The sequence below is a fragment of the Rhipicephalus microplus genome, chromosome 3, assembly GCF_043290135.1.
Source record: "Rhipicephalus microplus isolate Deutch F79 chromosome 3, USDA_Rmic, whole genome shotgun sequence".
Taxonomy (NCBI): Eukaryota; Metazoa; Arthropoda; class Arachnida; order Ixodida; family Ixodidae; genus Rhipicephalus; species Rhipicephalus microplus.
In genome coordinates this window covers 168,842,270-168,855,658 of record NC_134702.1, presented here as the reverse complement: position 1 = coordinate 168,855,658, position 13,389 = coordinate 168,842,270, and the positions used below count along the sequence as shown (strand labels likewise).

At 43.9% G+C, this 13,389-nt stretch overlaps 1 protein-coding gene across 1 annotated transcript in view; it reads right to left on the bottom strand.

Annotated features, from left to right (window-relative positions):
• The window catches only part of LOC119185559 (glucose 1-dehydrogenase-like), a 56,985-nt gene that overhangs the window by 27,646 nt on the left and 15,950 nt on the right, over window positions 1-13,389 (bottom strand). The window contains exons 5-6 of the mRNA XM_075890481.1: window positions 9,944-9,984; window positions 8,023-8,092 (exon numbers count right to left, since the gene is read on the bottom strand). Of these exons, the coding sequence (XP_075746596.1) occupies window positions 8,023-8,092; window positions 9,944-9,984 (111 nt within the window). The remainder of the gene's footprint in view (window positions 1-8,022; window positions 8,093-9,943; window positions 9,985-13,389) is intronic.

Genomic DNA, 13,389 nt, shown 5'->3' with positions numbered 1-13,389 from the left:
AATGAACCTGTATTCTTCAAAAACTTCGAGTCTATTAAATCGTAACCTGGAGAAGAATGATATTTAAGTCCAGCAATCAACTTAGCCACACCTGGCGCTTCAATACAGATGGAGGACATTACAGGCAAATTATATGTCTGCATGCTAGGAGCATTAATTGTGGAAGGAACTGAAAAGTTTTTCGTGAATGTATCATTGAGCACAGCTGCACAATCACTCAAGGAAATGTAATTGCCCGATGCGTCTTCTAAGTAAATACTGTTATCATGTGGCGGATTTATGACTTTCCAAAACTTTCTAACGTTATTATTAAGCATGGATGGCAAGGTTTGGGATAAAAATGAAGATTTAGCAGCTTTTAGTGCAGATATGTCAGCGTTCGATGCTAATCTGTAAGCTTCCCGTCGGGAATCAGTTGGCGATTTCCTGGCAGAACGATAAAGGCGCTTCTTACAGTTAGACAGCCTTTTCAAGTGGGCGTTGTACCACAGGGCGCGATGATTACATGTGATAGTGCGTTTCGGTATGAATTTTTCTGTTAGATCGTAAACTTTCCATGCAAATATGTCCCAGTTAGTTTGAACAGAATGATCATCGAAGTTTGCCAAAAAATTATCAAGAAAGATGGATAACTCGTGATTAACTGCCTGAAAGTTCGCCTTTTTGTAGTCACGAATTACTTTTTTGTTGTTTGAAACTTTTGGGAATGATGCATTAAAAGAAAAACTGAGAAGAGAATGATCGCCGATTCCGGACAAGTACATTATGTCGGAAGTAAAGTCGGGCCGCGTAGTTAGGATTAAGTAAAGAGTGTTAGCTGCGTGAGATGATATTTTAGTTGAATGATCTACTAATTGCGTTAAAGATAAGATAGAGCGAAAGTTAAAAAACTCAGAAGCTTGTGTCGAAAAAGGAGAAATGGGAGCTGGTTGTGTAGTCCAATTTATGTTCGGAAAGTTAAAGTCGCCGAGTAAAAATAAGGGATAACTGGGGAAACGTGTTACGATGTGGTTCATAACGTCGTAGAGTTCGTTAACAAATGTTGAGGACGACGAAGGGGAACGATAGCATGTGCCTAGGACGATTTTTTGATGGCCAATAGTGAGCAAAGCCCAGATAGTTTCAAGAGTGGTGGTAATGTGTATGCAAGAAGAAGATATGTTTTTGGATATCGCTAACAGAACACCGCCACCCCGATGCGCAGTTCGATCACAACGATAAATTGCAAAATGACTCGCTTGATTAAAAATTTCTGAGTCCTGCACATGCGCACGGAGCCACGTTTCAGTTAGCACAATTATTTGTGCATCGTAGGTATCTATTGCGAAAGATGAAGAATCGTATTTGTTAAGAAGGCTTCTTATGTTCGTGAACAGAACAGAGATCCTTGGGTTATATTTAGGGCCACTACCTCTCGCGCGTTCCTAGGAAGGGACACGTGCCTGGATGTTACTCTCGAAACCTCGACCAGGCCGTTCTACTTCAATAACCTATCCAGCGTTAGTATCAAACATGTAGCATATTTTGTTAACGTATATGCTTGTTGTAACGTAAGTTAAATTGGGGGGATTCTGGCAGATTTTTTGCGAAATCAGTGAGCTTTTTTCGGATGATGCGCGTAGCGGGCGAGAAGTCTTCGCTAATGCCTATGTCTTTTATTTTAAATTGGGAGCGTGCAAACAATATTTTATCTTTAGTTTTGATGTCGCTAAACTTTACAATGATGGGACGGCATCGGTTTTGTGAAAATGAGCCTAGTCGGTGTGCGCGATGAATCGAGTTTGGCGAAAATGACCCTATGACGGACGTAATTTCAGTGACAACCTTTGCTTCAGTTTCTTCCCAAGATTCTTTGACATCTGGATACCCATGAAAAATTAAATTGTCACGTCGAGACCTATCTTCAAACTCGTCCAGGCGAGCCTGTAACAAGCTGTTTTGAGCAGTAGTTTCTGATACCTTACTACGCGTGCTAGATAGCTCACTTTTGAAGTTTTCGGCAATCTTGGATTTGTTTTCTAATTTATCTAGTCTTTTTAGTATTCCGGTTACTTTCGTCTCGACGTCCTTTTGACCGTTTTTTATGGTTTTTACGTCAGCAGCTAGATCAGCGTGATTCTTCGAACTTTGAACAGAACGCGCATGAACGTCTTTAAGGAGCTGAAATAGCACACTCATTTGTTCAGCGGGGTTCTCGGGTAGCGTTTCAAGTTGCAATAGCGCTTCAGAACGCGTTGTCGGCCCAGGATTAGCTTCGATATCCCCGCAACACAATAATAGGAAGGCAGTGGAAAAGCAGTCACAAAAGGTATCAAACAAAGCCCATGGGCACGGGAACAGCAAAAGGCGGGTATTATTCGATTTTTTAGCATAAAGAGAATATTTTCTACACACCTGCATTGGAAAAACACGCAGATCAGGCATCATGCTTCATGCGCTGCTCCCGTGCCCACTGAGGAACAGGTTGGTCTGCAAGCTGCTTTTGTGGTTTCCGGGGAGCGATGTCATTGTCGATGCTGTTGGTAGATGATGGTCGAGCTTCGCCGATGAGATTGCATTGAAGAATATGCCACTGCTTGTGGTTTTGACGCCAGAAGAATGCACCTGCCGGAGCAGATGCGAACACGCCGAGTCAGAAGAGACAGCCCGTAGCCAGACCACCAACAGCGCAAGCGCAGCCTGCATTGGAAAAACACGCACATCAGGCATCATGCTTGATGCGCTGCTCCCGTGCCCACTGAGGAACAGGTTGGTCCGCAAGCTGCCTTTGTGGTTTCCGAGGAGCGATGTCATTGTCGATGCTGTTGGTAGATGATGGTCGAGCTTCGCCGATGAGGTTGCATTGAAGAATATGCCACTGCTTGTGGTTTTGACGCCAGAAGAATGCACCTGCCAGAGCAGATGCGAACACGCCGAGTCAGAAGAGACAGCCGGTAGCCAGACCACCAACAGCGCAAGCGCAGCCTGCATTGGAAAAACACGCAGATCAGGCATCATGCTTGATGCGCTGCTCCCGTGCCCACTGATCCTTGTAGGTACATCATGAATAACAAGAGTGACAGTGGACAGCCCTGCCTATGTCCCCGTTTCACCTCTGTGGGCATTGATACCTGTTTTTTCCACTTTATAACTACCTTGTTACCTTTATAGATATCCTTAAAAAGATTAGTCACTACATGTTTCACGCCTAGTGTGTCCAGTATTCCCCACAATTCCTCTTGAACCACGCTATCGTACGCTCCCTTGATATCCAAAAAAATGCTAGCCACAGGGGCCTCTGTTCCTTTTCTGCTATTTCGATGCACTGCGTCAGTAAGAACAGATTGTCTTCCAACCTCCTGTGTTTCCGAAACCCATTCTGTAGTTCCCCCAGCACCCCCTCATCCTCTATCCATGCCTGCAGTCTTTCCTTTATAATCTGCATCGCCAGCCTGTAGACCACGGATTTCACTGTTATATGATGGTAGTTGTTTATGTCAGCTTTGTCCCCCGTTTCTTTATAGATCATGCTCATCCTGCTAAGTTTCCATCCATCGGGAACTTCTCCATTGAATATTATTTTGCTCACTGCTTCTCTCAAAGCCTGCTTACACTTCGGACCTAATGTCTTTATCAGCATAATTGGAATGCCATCTGGGCCTGTTGATGTACTACTTAGAGCCCTCTTCTCAGCCCTTTCCCACTTTCGTTGTGAAAATGGAGCCATTGTGCCACTTGATCCATCCCTGTCTATTATGGTGCATAAAGCACTTCTTTCTCGAAATTTTTCTGTCACCCTGCTCTTATATATTCAATAGCTTCGTCCCCTTCTAGCCTTGCGCCTTGAGCGTTGGTTATAAACCTCTGCTCTAGGCTCGTCTCATTTCTTAGGGAGCGTAGATGGTTCCGAAATTTCGCAGCTGCCTTTATATTTTCGTTATGTATTTCTGCCAGCCACTGGGCTCCCTTTCTTCTAATCTTTTCATTGATCGGAAGGGATGCACCCCTTCTACAGGCTAGAAAGATTTCCCATTTTCTTTTAACATCATCTGTCGGTTCACCCCGCTGCTTAGAATGTCTGTGTTCCCTAGAGGCTTCCTGACGTTTTGCTATGGCTCTCTATAACTTTCTCATCCCACCAACTTTTGGGTATGTGTCCTCTTTTTCGGGGTAACTTGTCACGGGCTTTAGCAAGCTCTAGCTCAAACAATCTAATTAGATTCGTGTATGTCCACACTGTTTTATTATCCTCAGTGATAACTTTCTCACGATGGATGGATGAATGGATGGATATGGCTATACCCTTTAGATCGGGCGGTGACTAGCGCCACCAAGCCGCAATACTCAATGAACCAAAAACTAAATTTATTTATTTTTCTTTAAAAAGTGAGTTTGAGGATTCGTACTTTGCAGTGAAGGGTTTAATTTTCACTCGTGCCTTGACTTTAGCCACCAATCAGATAACCTCCTTATAGTTAAGTCTACCCGCTTAAAGTCTATTTTGCCCTCCCGGTCCCTAAACCCCAGTGCTTTGAAAAACTCAGCGCCATTATTGTGAACTATAGGGTGAAGCCCTTTACAGAACATTATCAAGTGTTCGGCAGTTTCTTCTTCCTCTCCACACGCACTGCATACTGTGTCTACCACTTCGTATTTGGCCCGATATGTCTTGGTTCGCAGTACTCCCGTCCTGGCCTCAAACAGTAGAGAGCTACCCCGAGTATTATCATAGATCCTTTCCTTGTCAAATTCCTGCTTAAAGGTTCGATAGATCTCTAGTGCGGACTTCTTTATCACGCCCATTCTCCACATGTCAGTCTGCGTTTCCTTCACTTTCTTCTTAACCAATAATCCTTTTGGTTTGGCCACCTGCTGTTTTCTAAGTATTTATCAGTCAATTTCCTGGTTCGCTTCCTCCATTTTGTATCGACATTTTCATATACAAGTAGCTGAAAACCTTCCTAGCCCAACGCTCCTCCCCATTTCTCTCAATCGCTTCTCAAATTTTATCTTGCTGCTAGATTCCCTGCCCTCAAATGATGTCCATCCCATATCACCTTGTACTCCCTGATTTGGCGTATTCTCGTGAGCTCCTAAAGCAAGCCTACCTATTCCACGTTGCCTAATTTCTAATCTTGCTTGAACTTCTGATCTCATGCACAAGACCGCATTGCCGAACGTCAGCCCAGAAACCATGACCCCTTTCCATATTCCTCTCACAACATCATACCTATTGTATTTCCACAGTGCTCTATTTTTCATCACTGCTGCATTCCTGTGACCTTTAGTCATCACGTATATTTCGTGTTCCCTCAGATACTCGGTCCCATTGCTTATCCATACGCCCAGATATTTGTATTTATCTCTTATCTCTAGCGTGACCTCCTGTATTCTAAGCTCACTACCTTCGTTATCATTGAAAATTATGACTGCTGATTTTTTTCTTACTGAATCTGAAATCTAACCTATCTCCCTCATTACCGCAGATGTCCATCAATCTCTGCAAATCTTCCTTGTTGTTGGCCATTAGCACTATATCATCTGCGCACATTAATGCTGGTAGCGCCTGATCAATGAGTTTTCCTTGTTTGACTAAAGAGAGGTTGAAGCCCAGTCCACTTCCCTCTAATTTGACCTCTAATCCTTGTAGGTACATCATGAATAATGAGGGTACGTACTGCCACAGTGCAGCGCCATCTAGTGAACATTGTGAGAAGTAAGGGGTGGCTACAACAACGGTGGGACTGAGCCACAGCGTATAGAGCAACGCCCTTAAAGGGACACTAAACTCAACTATTAGGTCGAAGTTGATTGTCGAAAGGTCGGTCCAAAAATCTCGTAGGGTTACCTTGGTGCCAAGGAAGGGCCGATTTTGAAATAAAATCATGCTTTAGTGCTCTGCATCCGGTTAGCGCACTTTAAATTACCCGCCTCAAAAAGCGGACCGAACGGACCAACTCATGTCACTGTTGCCATGCACAACGTTACCCGGCTTCACTGCACAAGTAGCAGCACACCGAAAGCAGCGGGAGCCACAGCAGCAACAACGGCCATTGATCAATTTTCCGCCATTGGCTTCAAGATTGCAGGCGTTTTTGTTTCATCTGCGCCCCGCTAGATGAAACCACCTGTCCAGTGTAATCAAGCGAAAATTGAATTTTTTAACCCCTCGTACCATTCCCCATAGTAACATCCGGCGGTTCTTTTTCCCATGAATCAAACAGAAACGAACAAGCAGCATTTTGTTGGGTCTCTTGATGCACGGAATGTTCTTTATTTAGTGCAGTTAGATGGATTACCAGTGAATAATTGTATGCGGTCTGTCGGATGTCATCGCGATCATTTTTAAAGTGTCCTACTGCGGCTTTGTATTCCGGTGGATTTACCTTAATTTCACGGTAAGTAGGGCACTGTTGTTGATAATATTGTCGTTTTAGATGTTATCATACATTAAGCTTTCGCTCTGACATATGTTGTATTTGAATTTAGTGTCCCTTCAAAACCTACTGATCGCGCTGCACAACCGTTCACGAGCCGTTCCGTAAATACAGGCACTAGATCTTGACCTTCAAGGTATTACCAGTGGGAGATTTCTCCTGTATGTTGGTGTACAAAAAAATTTAAAAATTTTAGCGCGCGCGTTAACTAAAAGTGGACTGAGGGTCTCTGTGTCCAATCTAGTCTTTTGTCTCTCATTGGCCACTAGAAGCGACTTGCATGTTTCAGTAGAAAACACCGGTCCATCACTGCGTGTTTGCGTCGCCCTAGGGTTCTCTGATGTGCAATGCCGCGATGAGCCCTGCCGTCAACGTCACCGTCAGTGTAATCGCTAGCGCCCGCTGCTTCGCATCTACACATGGTCCCTTTAGTGGGAGATGGCGAAATTTTTTACACTTACTTTTAAACGCTCGTTACTACATTAACGTTATATTTATTATTACTTTTGTCGTACCTTAACAACAACTTTTGTTAGACTACTGCCCGATATGTGTTCCAAAGCTTTGATGTCTTTGGCATTGTTCAGGTTTCATTGCTGTGTTCATCGAAACGGTTGGTTCGGTACGTCGGTGCATTGGACGAAGGCTTTCTTCCTTGTGCGCCTGATGAAAAAATCATACAAAAAATTTAATCTTGGTCTTAGGGATGATGATGCCTTCATCAAATACATACATCTGTACGCTGCTGTCATGCAAAGAAGCACAGTCAGTGACTCGAATGAACTCAGAGGCTTCCTGCACGTGCGCCAGCTACATGCTTCAATTAGCGTAGATCTTTGCGCGAAAGTTCTCTTTTCGGCGAGTGAAAAATTCAACCAGCTATAAGTAGCAGACACTTATCAAACAGCGGAGCTGTTTTATGAGTGTCCGCTGGTTGAATGAGGCGGAATTCAAATGATGTGCTATGAAACTGCAGTGAAGTGGGTTAAATGAAGTCAATTCAATGAAATTGAATGAAGTCGTTGAATGATGTGCAATGATTGGCTGGAGTAGTGGTGGGCGTTGTGACTAGTGGTAAGAGTCTTGACTAATAGCACCTACCCATTCCCAATTCTACGACGACTGCGCACACGAAAGCCTCGAAGATCATTTTCGCTCTTAAAACGGTAACTTTGATAGAAGATTGGTCATCCATTACTAAATTTTTTTTTTCATGTCACGGCGCCCCATAGCGTCTGCAGCAGGACTTTCACACATTAAGAATGGCTTTCAACGTATATGGTATCTTACAAGAAACCTTAGGCATCTGTAATTAGCCTTAAAGTAGCTGTCCCTACTTCTCATAAACACTGCTGCAACGGTTTGTTGGATAACTGACATCGCGTTTTTTTCATCAACTTTAGTCAAATCAATTATTTCTTCAAATGATCCTCATGTAACAAAATCTGACATGGCGTTTATCTTCTCGCTGTTGTTAGGAATAAAAAAACGCATTCATTGTGTGTATTTTTAAGGCGCATTTACTCCTTGATGATGTACTGTAAGTGCTCCCACACGCTGCTAAAGTTTCAGACAGGGGCTGTGGTTATCACACAAGTATACATACCTAGTGCAGCACATCGTGTCAGCTGGTCCAGAGCCGCTTTGGTAACGGCGTATGGAGCAGTATTGGGTATCTGTTAAAAGAGTTCGTAAAAACACTGTCAGTTAAAGTTCTTCCACCTAAAGGAATAAGTGGTATGGCGGTGAACTTCTTGGAAAAAAGACCCCCCCCCCCCCAAACGGTTCCTCAAAAAGAAAAAAGATACCGAGAACATTAGCCAGAGGGCTTAAGGAGCAATGATTCAAGCATAATTTTGAGGTTGGTGACAGTTTTCTTAAACAAAACATTTATTTTCAAATAAATAATATGACAAATTTTTTCTTTTATTTATTTTTAGTAATAATAATTTTCTGGTTTAACATGCTAAAGCCCCATATTTTCATGAGTGGAGGCTGCGAATATTTCGACCACCTGGTGGTTTTTCACGTATACCTATATATCTCTATATCTATATCTATATTTCACGTATATCCTATATCTAAACACATGGGCATCAAGCACTTTCGGCTCCATCAGAAATGTGGTTGCTGCGGCGGCAATTTATTCGCGCGGCCTGCTGGTCAAAATCCGAGTGTCCTAGCCACTAGACCACCATGGCGGGTAGCATCCATTTATTGAAAATTTCCAGCTATTCCCAATGAGTTTTACACAAACGCAGCGCGCAAAGAATTGATGGTTGCTTTTCAATGTAGTATTCAGAAATTGTGCATATTTGCCAGTGCCTCCTGTACAAAGTACTCAACCACATTATCTCGCTAAACTAGCCCTTGCAGGATGAACTTGACCGACTCCATTGAAAGAGCTTGACCAATTGTTCGTCGCACTTGAACGAGTATCATTACCGCGCGAATTTTTTATTTAAATCTTCAATGCTTAATCGACTCTGAAGTAATTCTGACGTATCATGCTACTGGGACAACTCTTTCTGGTGGCCGCTCATTTTTCTTTCTTATTTGACATTTGCCTAATTACACCGCATGCCTTGTCTTGCTGTAGACACTTTATACATTCAAAACGATTTCAAGCAAGCCAAACACCCTTTTGTCCGTCAAGACTTTGCACAACTGAGAGTGTAATGTTCTTTTGCTTGTCCAAATCGTTTTTCGGTTTGCCTGAGAATTCATAACATCCTTTGCATCCAAAATAACCTTGTCCAAATAGCCTGTTCGTTTGCGTGAGATAAGACAAAATGCCCTTAGGTTCCACTACAACCTTTGGAAGCTAAAGGTGTTGTGAATTGTATCAGCAGCTCAAGCTTACGTGACTCCTGTCATGCGAGCCACAGCTACAAACTTTACCTAGCAAATAAAAAAAAACATGAAAATTAGGTGCTTAATCTTAAATCAACAGGCACGTGTTTTAGCGCTTCCTGCAAGCACGCCAAAGTAAAATCTCCCTTATTCGGCCATCTTTTATTCGATAAGTGGGATAATTCGAACGTTTCTCTGGTCCCGGAAATTGTTTGCACTTTTCAATGATCCGTCGTTAATCCGGTCCCATTTGTCCGCAAACAGGTCAATTCGGACGATTAACGGAATCCGCCCAAAGTGAAGCACCACGCATGCGTCGCACATTGGACGGAAAACGGCGTTTGCAGACAAGCGAAACCAGGCGCCGCAGTCCGCATCGCTGTCTTCCTGAGAGTGTGTGACATGGTAACGACAGGAGGAGCCAGATTATTTCATGTCAGGTAGCATATACTACCACCGCGAGTGTCGAAAAGGCGTCTTCGGAAAGGCTTCGTGAACATCCCCAATCAAGTTGCCGCAGCAGCGGAAACCTTGGTCACCAGCAAAGTTGTTCCGTTTACGTTTTTGCTCTGTGCACGTAAACTCTGTACGTATTGTATACAATAGTATTAAGTTTAAATATTAAGCAAAGAAAGGACGACCACAATATTTGTATGCCCATAAAATATGCTTACCGTAGTCAGCGATGAAATGCTAGAAACGTTGACAATGCAGCCTGAAAAATAAACAAAAAATAACACATCAGAAAACTAATTTGTATTTGAACTTCGAAAACGCTGTAAAAAGCGCAGCGCTTTTTTATGGTTCATGCGGTTCTCCTGATTAATTTTAGCTCATAAAAATATGAGAGCCATAATTTAGAGCCTATATATTGGCTGTAACGCCTTTTATTTGTTGTTATTAGAAAACACAGCTTTTTCTTCAAATGCTCGATGAAGTAATAATTACGTACGCTACGTGATTAGGCTCAGATCTTGTCGAGTGCAATTTTTAGCCCCGAAACTTGACGCGGTAAGTTACAAAATGTTTGCAAACTGAAGAGAAAGTGCTTTAGAGGCAACTTTTGTGGCAAGAGTGAATGAGAGTCGTCTTCCGCATTTGGAGCAGTTTTCAAGGGTACGATTTATGCTTTGCCCTTTTAAAGTGAGCGAGAATTTTCAAACGGTTCTCAAAGCCAAAATAAAACATTGGCAGGTCCCTGGCCTTATGGTAATAGTTTTTATGCAAAGTAGTCAGTAGTTCTAGGTCGTGTATTGTTGTATTGAGCCATATATATTATATTGAGGTGCATTAGCGTGTTTTCATAAGTGTTAAGGTGCATTAGCGTGTTTTCATAAGTGTTATAGTTCTGTACACATCATCGTCTTACCAGGCTAATATAGACAACACTCCTTTTTTAGAGGTCAAAATATCGCTTGACAAACGTCAGCGCTCTTGTTAGAGAACATGTATCAGTATTATTAAAACGAAATTCACTTAGTGAAACGATAGCGTTTCAAAAACCGTGGTAATTTTTTATACGTAACTTTCGTTAGTCTATGCCTCTGGGGATGGTGAACGCTCGCATATAGCTTGCTGGTTCATAGCAATGCAATTGTTAGGTTTATCGGACTGCTAGAAAGGTGGAGTTAGCACTAGAACCACAGACGTTAACCTGACATGGCGCCCGTATGGCACGAGTACAGATGTTGTGTTTATTGCTTGCTTATGAAATTAAATAGCCAGTAGTGCAATGGCAGTTGACCTTGCACCGACGTTACACCTGCGTAAGGGCGTTATGACGGCGCAGTCTTTAGACCAGGTGTTGCTATCTTGGTAGAATACCGGACTGCCACGCAGAAGACCTGCTCTGATTTTTGCGAAGATCTTAACATTGTTCTTCGCATTCGTGTGGTTCACGTATGCTACCGATATTTGTCTTTCTTTACGCTCTTGCATTTGAATAACAATTTGCCCAGATATGAACTGTCGACCCCCTGCGGTGCATACTCGTATTTGCAACTTTGACAGATGGTGGTGCCACCACGCGGCAGCCATCGTAACTGTCGTTTGGGGGATGCTCGTACAGCCAGCTCGTGCCATCGTTCAGTCGGCCTCACTTTGGCGATTCGCTGGTGCATTTTATTTTGATGCTGGTGATTTTTACTTTGGTATTTCTGAATTCGGTAGTGAGCTACCGTAGTCGGACAGGTACTGCGAATTTTAGTAGCAATAATTTACTCTTTAATGTTTGTTTGCTCAGCTACCAGAATCACTAATTGTGTTGGATGCCGCTGTGCACACTCCGTGCAGTCACAGGCGTAGTTTCCCGTTTTGCACGAGCAAGGCAGCTTGATCTTCCCCGACCATGGCACGAGCAGCGTTCACAAAGCCGCAAGTGCATTTCTTCACACTGCAGCAGACGATGTGCCCGGCGCTCGAAAGTCCTTTTCCTTCAAAAATACCGCCTCACACGCGTTTCTCAACACGCAGAGTAATATATAATACGTGCTAGAGTCAATGACCTTCTCAGCGAAACCTTGACAACACGGTGGCTGCAGCTGAAAATAGTACGCAGTTCGAAGTGACGGGCACACTAGTGGCGGCTGCTCGTGCGCCGGCTGCACGATCCCCCAAACTACAGCCATGTTGCGTAGAGTTCTACCTGAACACTGGCCGCACGGCGCGGTGTTCAGGTAGAACTGGACGGCTCTGTACGTCCCTCGACAATGGTATTTTATAGAACTAATCACCTCGGGCCACGGAGTGTGTTCAATAGTCATTCCAGAAAGAAAACAATGAAGTGTGGGCATGTCACGAGGTTCTTTAATGGGCAAGCTCTCGTGTAGGTTCGTGTAAAGCAAAAACCATTGATGACATAACGATCATCAGAAAAAGAGCTGACGAGACCATTTGCTTCCATTGAAATCCCTAACACTTAATATATTTAGAACCCCTAAAAGACAAATAGCAGACAAAGAACATGGCATACATAACTAGAAAGAGGTTAGCAAGAAGAACAAACGGCTAAAGACATGAACAGTGCAGGGACATAAATGTTCAGTGGAAAATAAACCTTGTCACGACATAGCGGGACGAGGTGCTTGCAGCGAAGGCTGCGCTACCAAGGCATGGACGTACGCACTCACGCAAACGATGGCAGCGGTGACACGGGGCTTGCAACTGATGCGACCGAGTAATAGTAAAGACGCACTTGTACAGCAGGGAAAAATGGCGATTAGCTTGAGACGCTCACGTGGTTGACTGGCACGGAAGGAAGCGTCGGGCTGGTCGAAGTCGGTGACCTTTCGGCATTCAGCAGCCTCAGCTCACACACGAAGCCACAGACGTTTCTTGGCCAACGCCACAAGACCAGAACAAGCCTGGCCCACGTCAGGTGACGAGAAGAAGCTCTGTGTCCAGGTGGGAGACCACTGGGACCTTGATGCAGGAGCTCTGCTGGCCGCCACTCCCGCGCCCTGGCCACCTTCTTCAATCGGTCCCGACTCGGCCACGTCTCCCTATAGCTTCGCTGTTCTTCTCCAGTGGCTCTCCTAAATCTCTGTTGAGGGACCTCATTGGACCAAAATGTTCACGCCCACACGTGCCGCAACCGAGCGTCATCTCCATATTCTTCTGGCTGATGGATTGGCGCACTTTTTAAACGCGCACAATCACATCACAGGGCACGAGAAGAGTAATCGTGCATGTGTGCCGAACGAACGTTTGCCGCTCGTGCATGCGTTTGTCATCCGTCGTACTTATTAAAGCTTTGATGAACCAAACGTAGGGCGAGTTTGCATTTTATTGCGGGTAGCATTTGGCGCAAAAAAAAACCAGAACAAAAACGAGGAGAGCACTCTACAGGCGAAAACACTTTCCTTCTACACCTACTCATGTAGCTTTGTTTATTGTAGTGTTTCGGCTTCGTTTCGAATATATATAAACAAATAGTTGTGAACTTCGTGAGCCGGGAGATCATTCACTTCGTGAGCCGATTCAAATTGGTGAGCTTAAAAAGGCCGAGGTGGTGAAGCGTAAGTGTTAACCCTTTGCTGAGCTTCGTCAACAAATCCGTGAACAACGCATAATTCTCATACAGGCTGAAGCGCAGTGCATTACAGCTTCCATAAACAGTTAC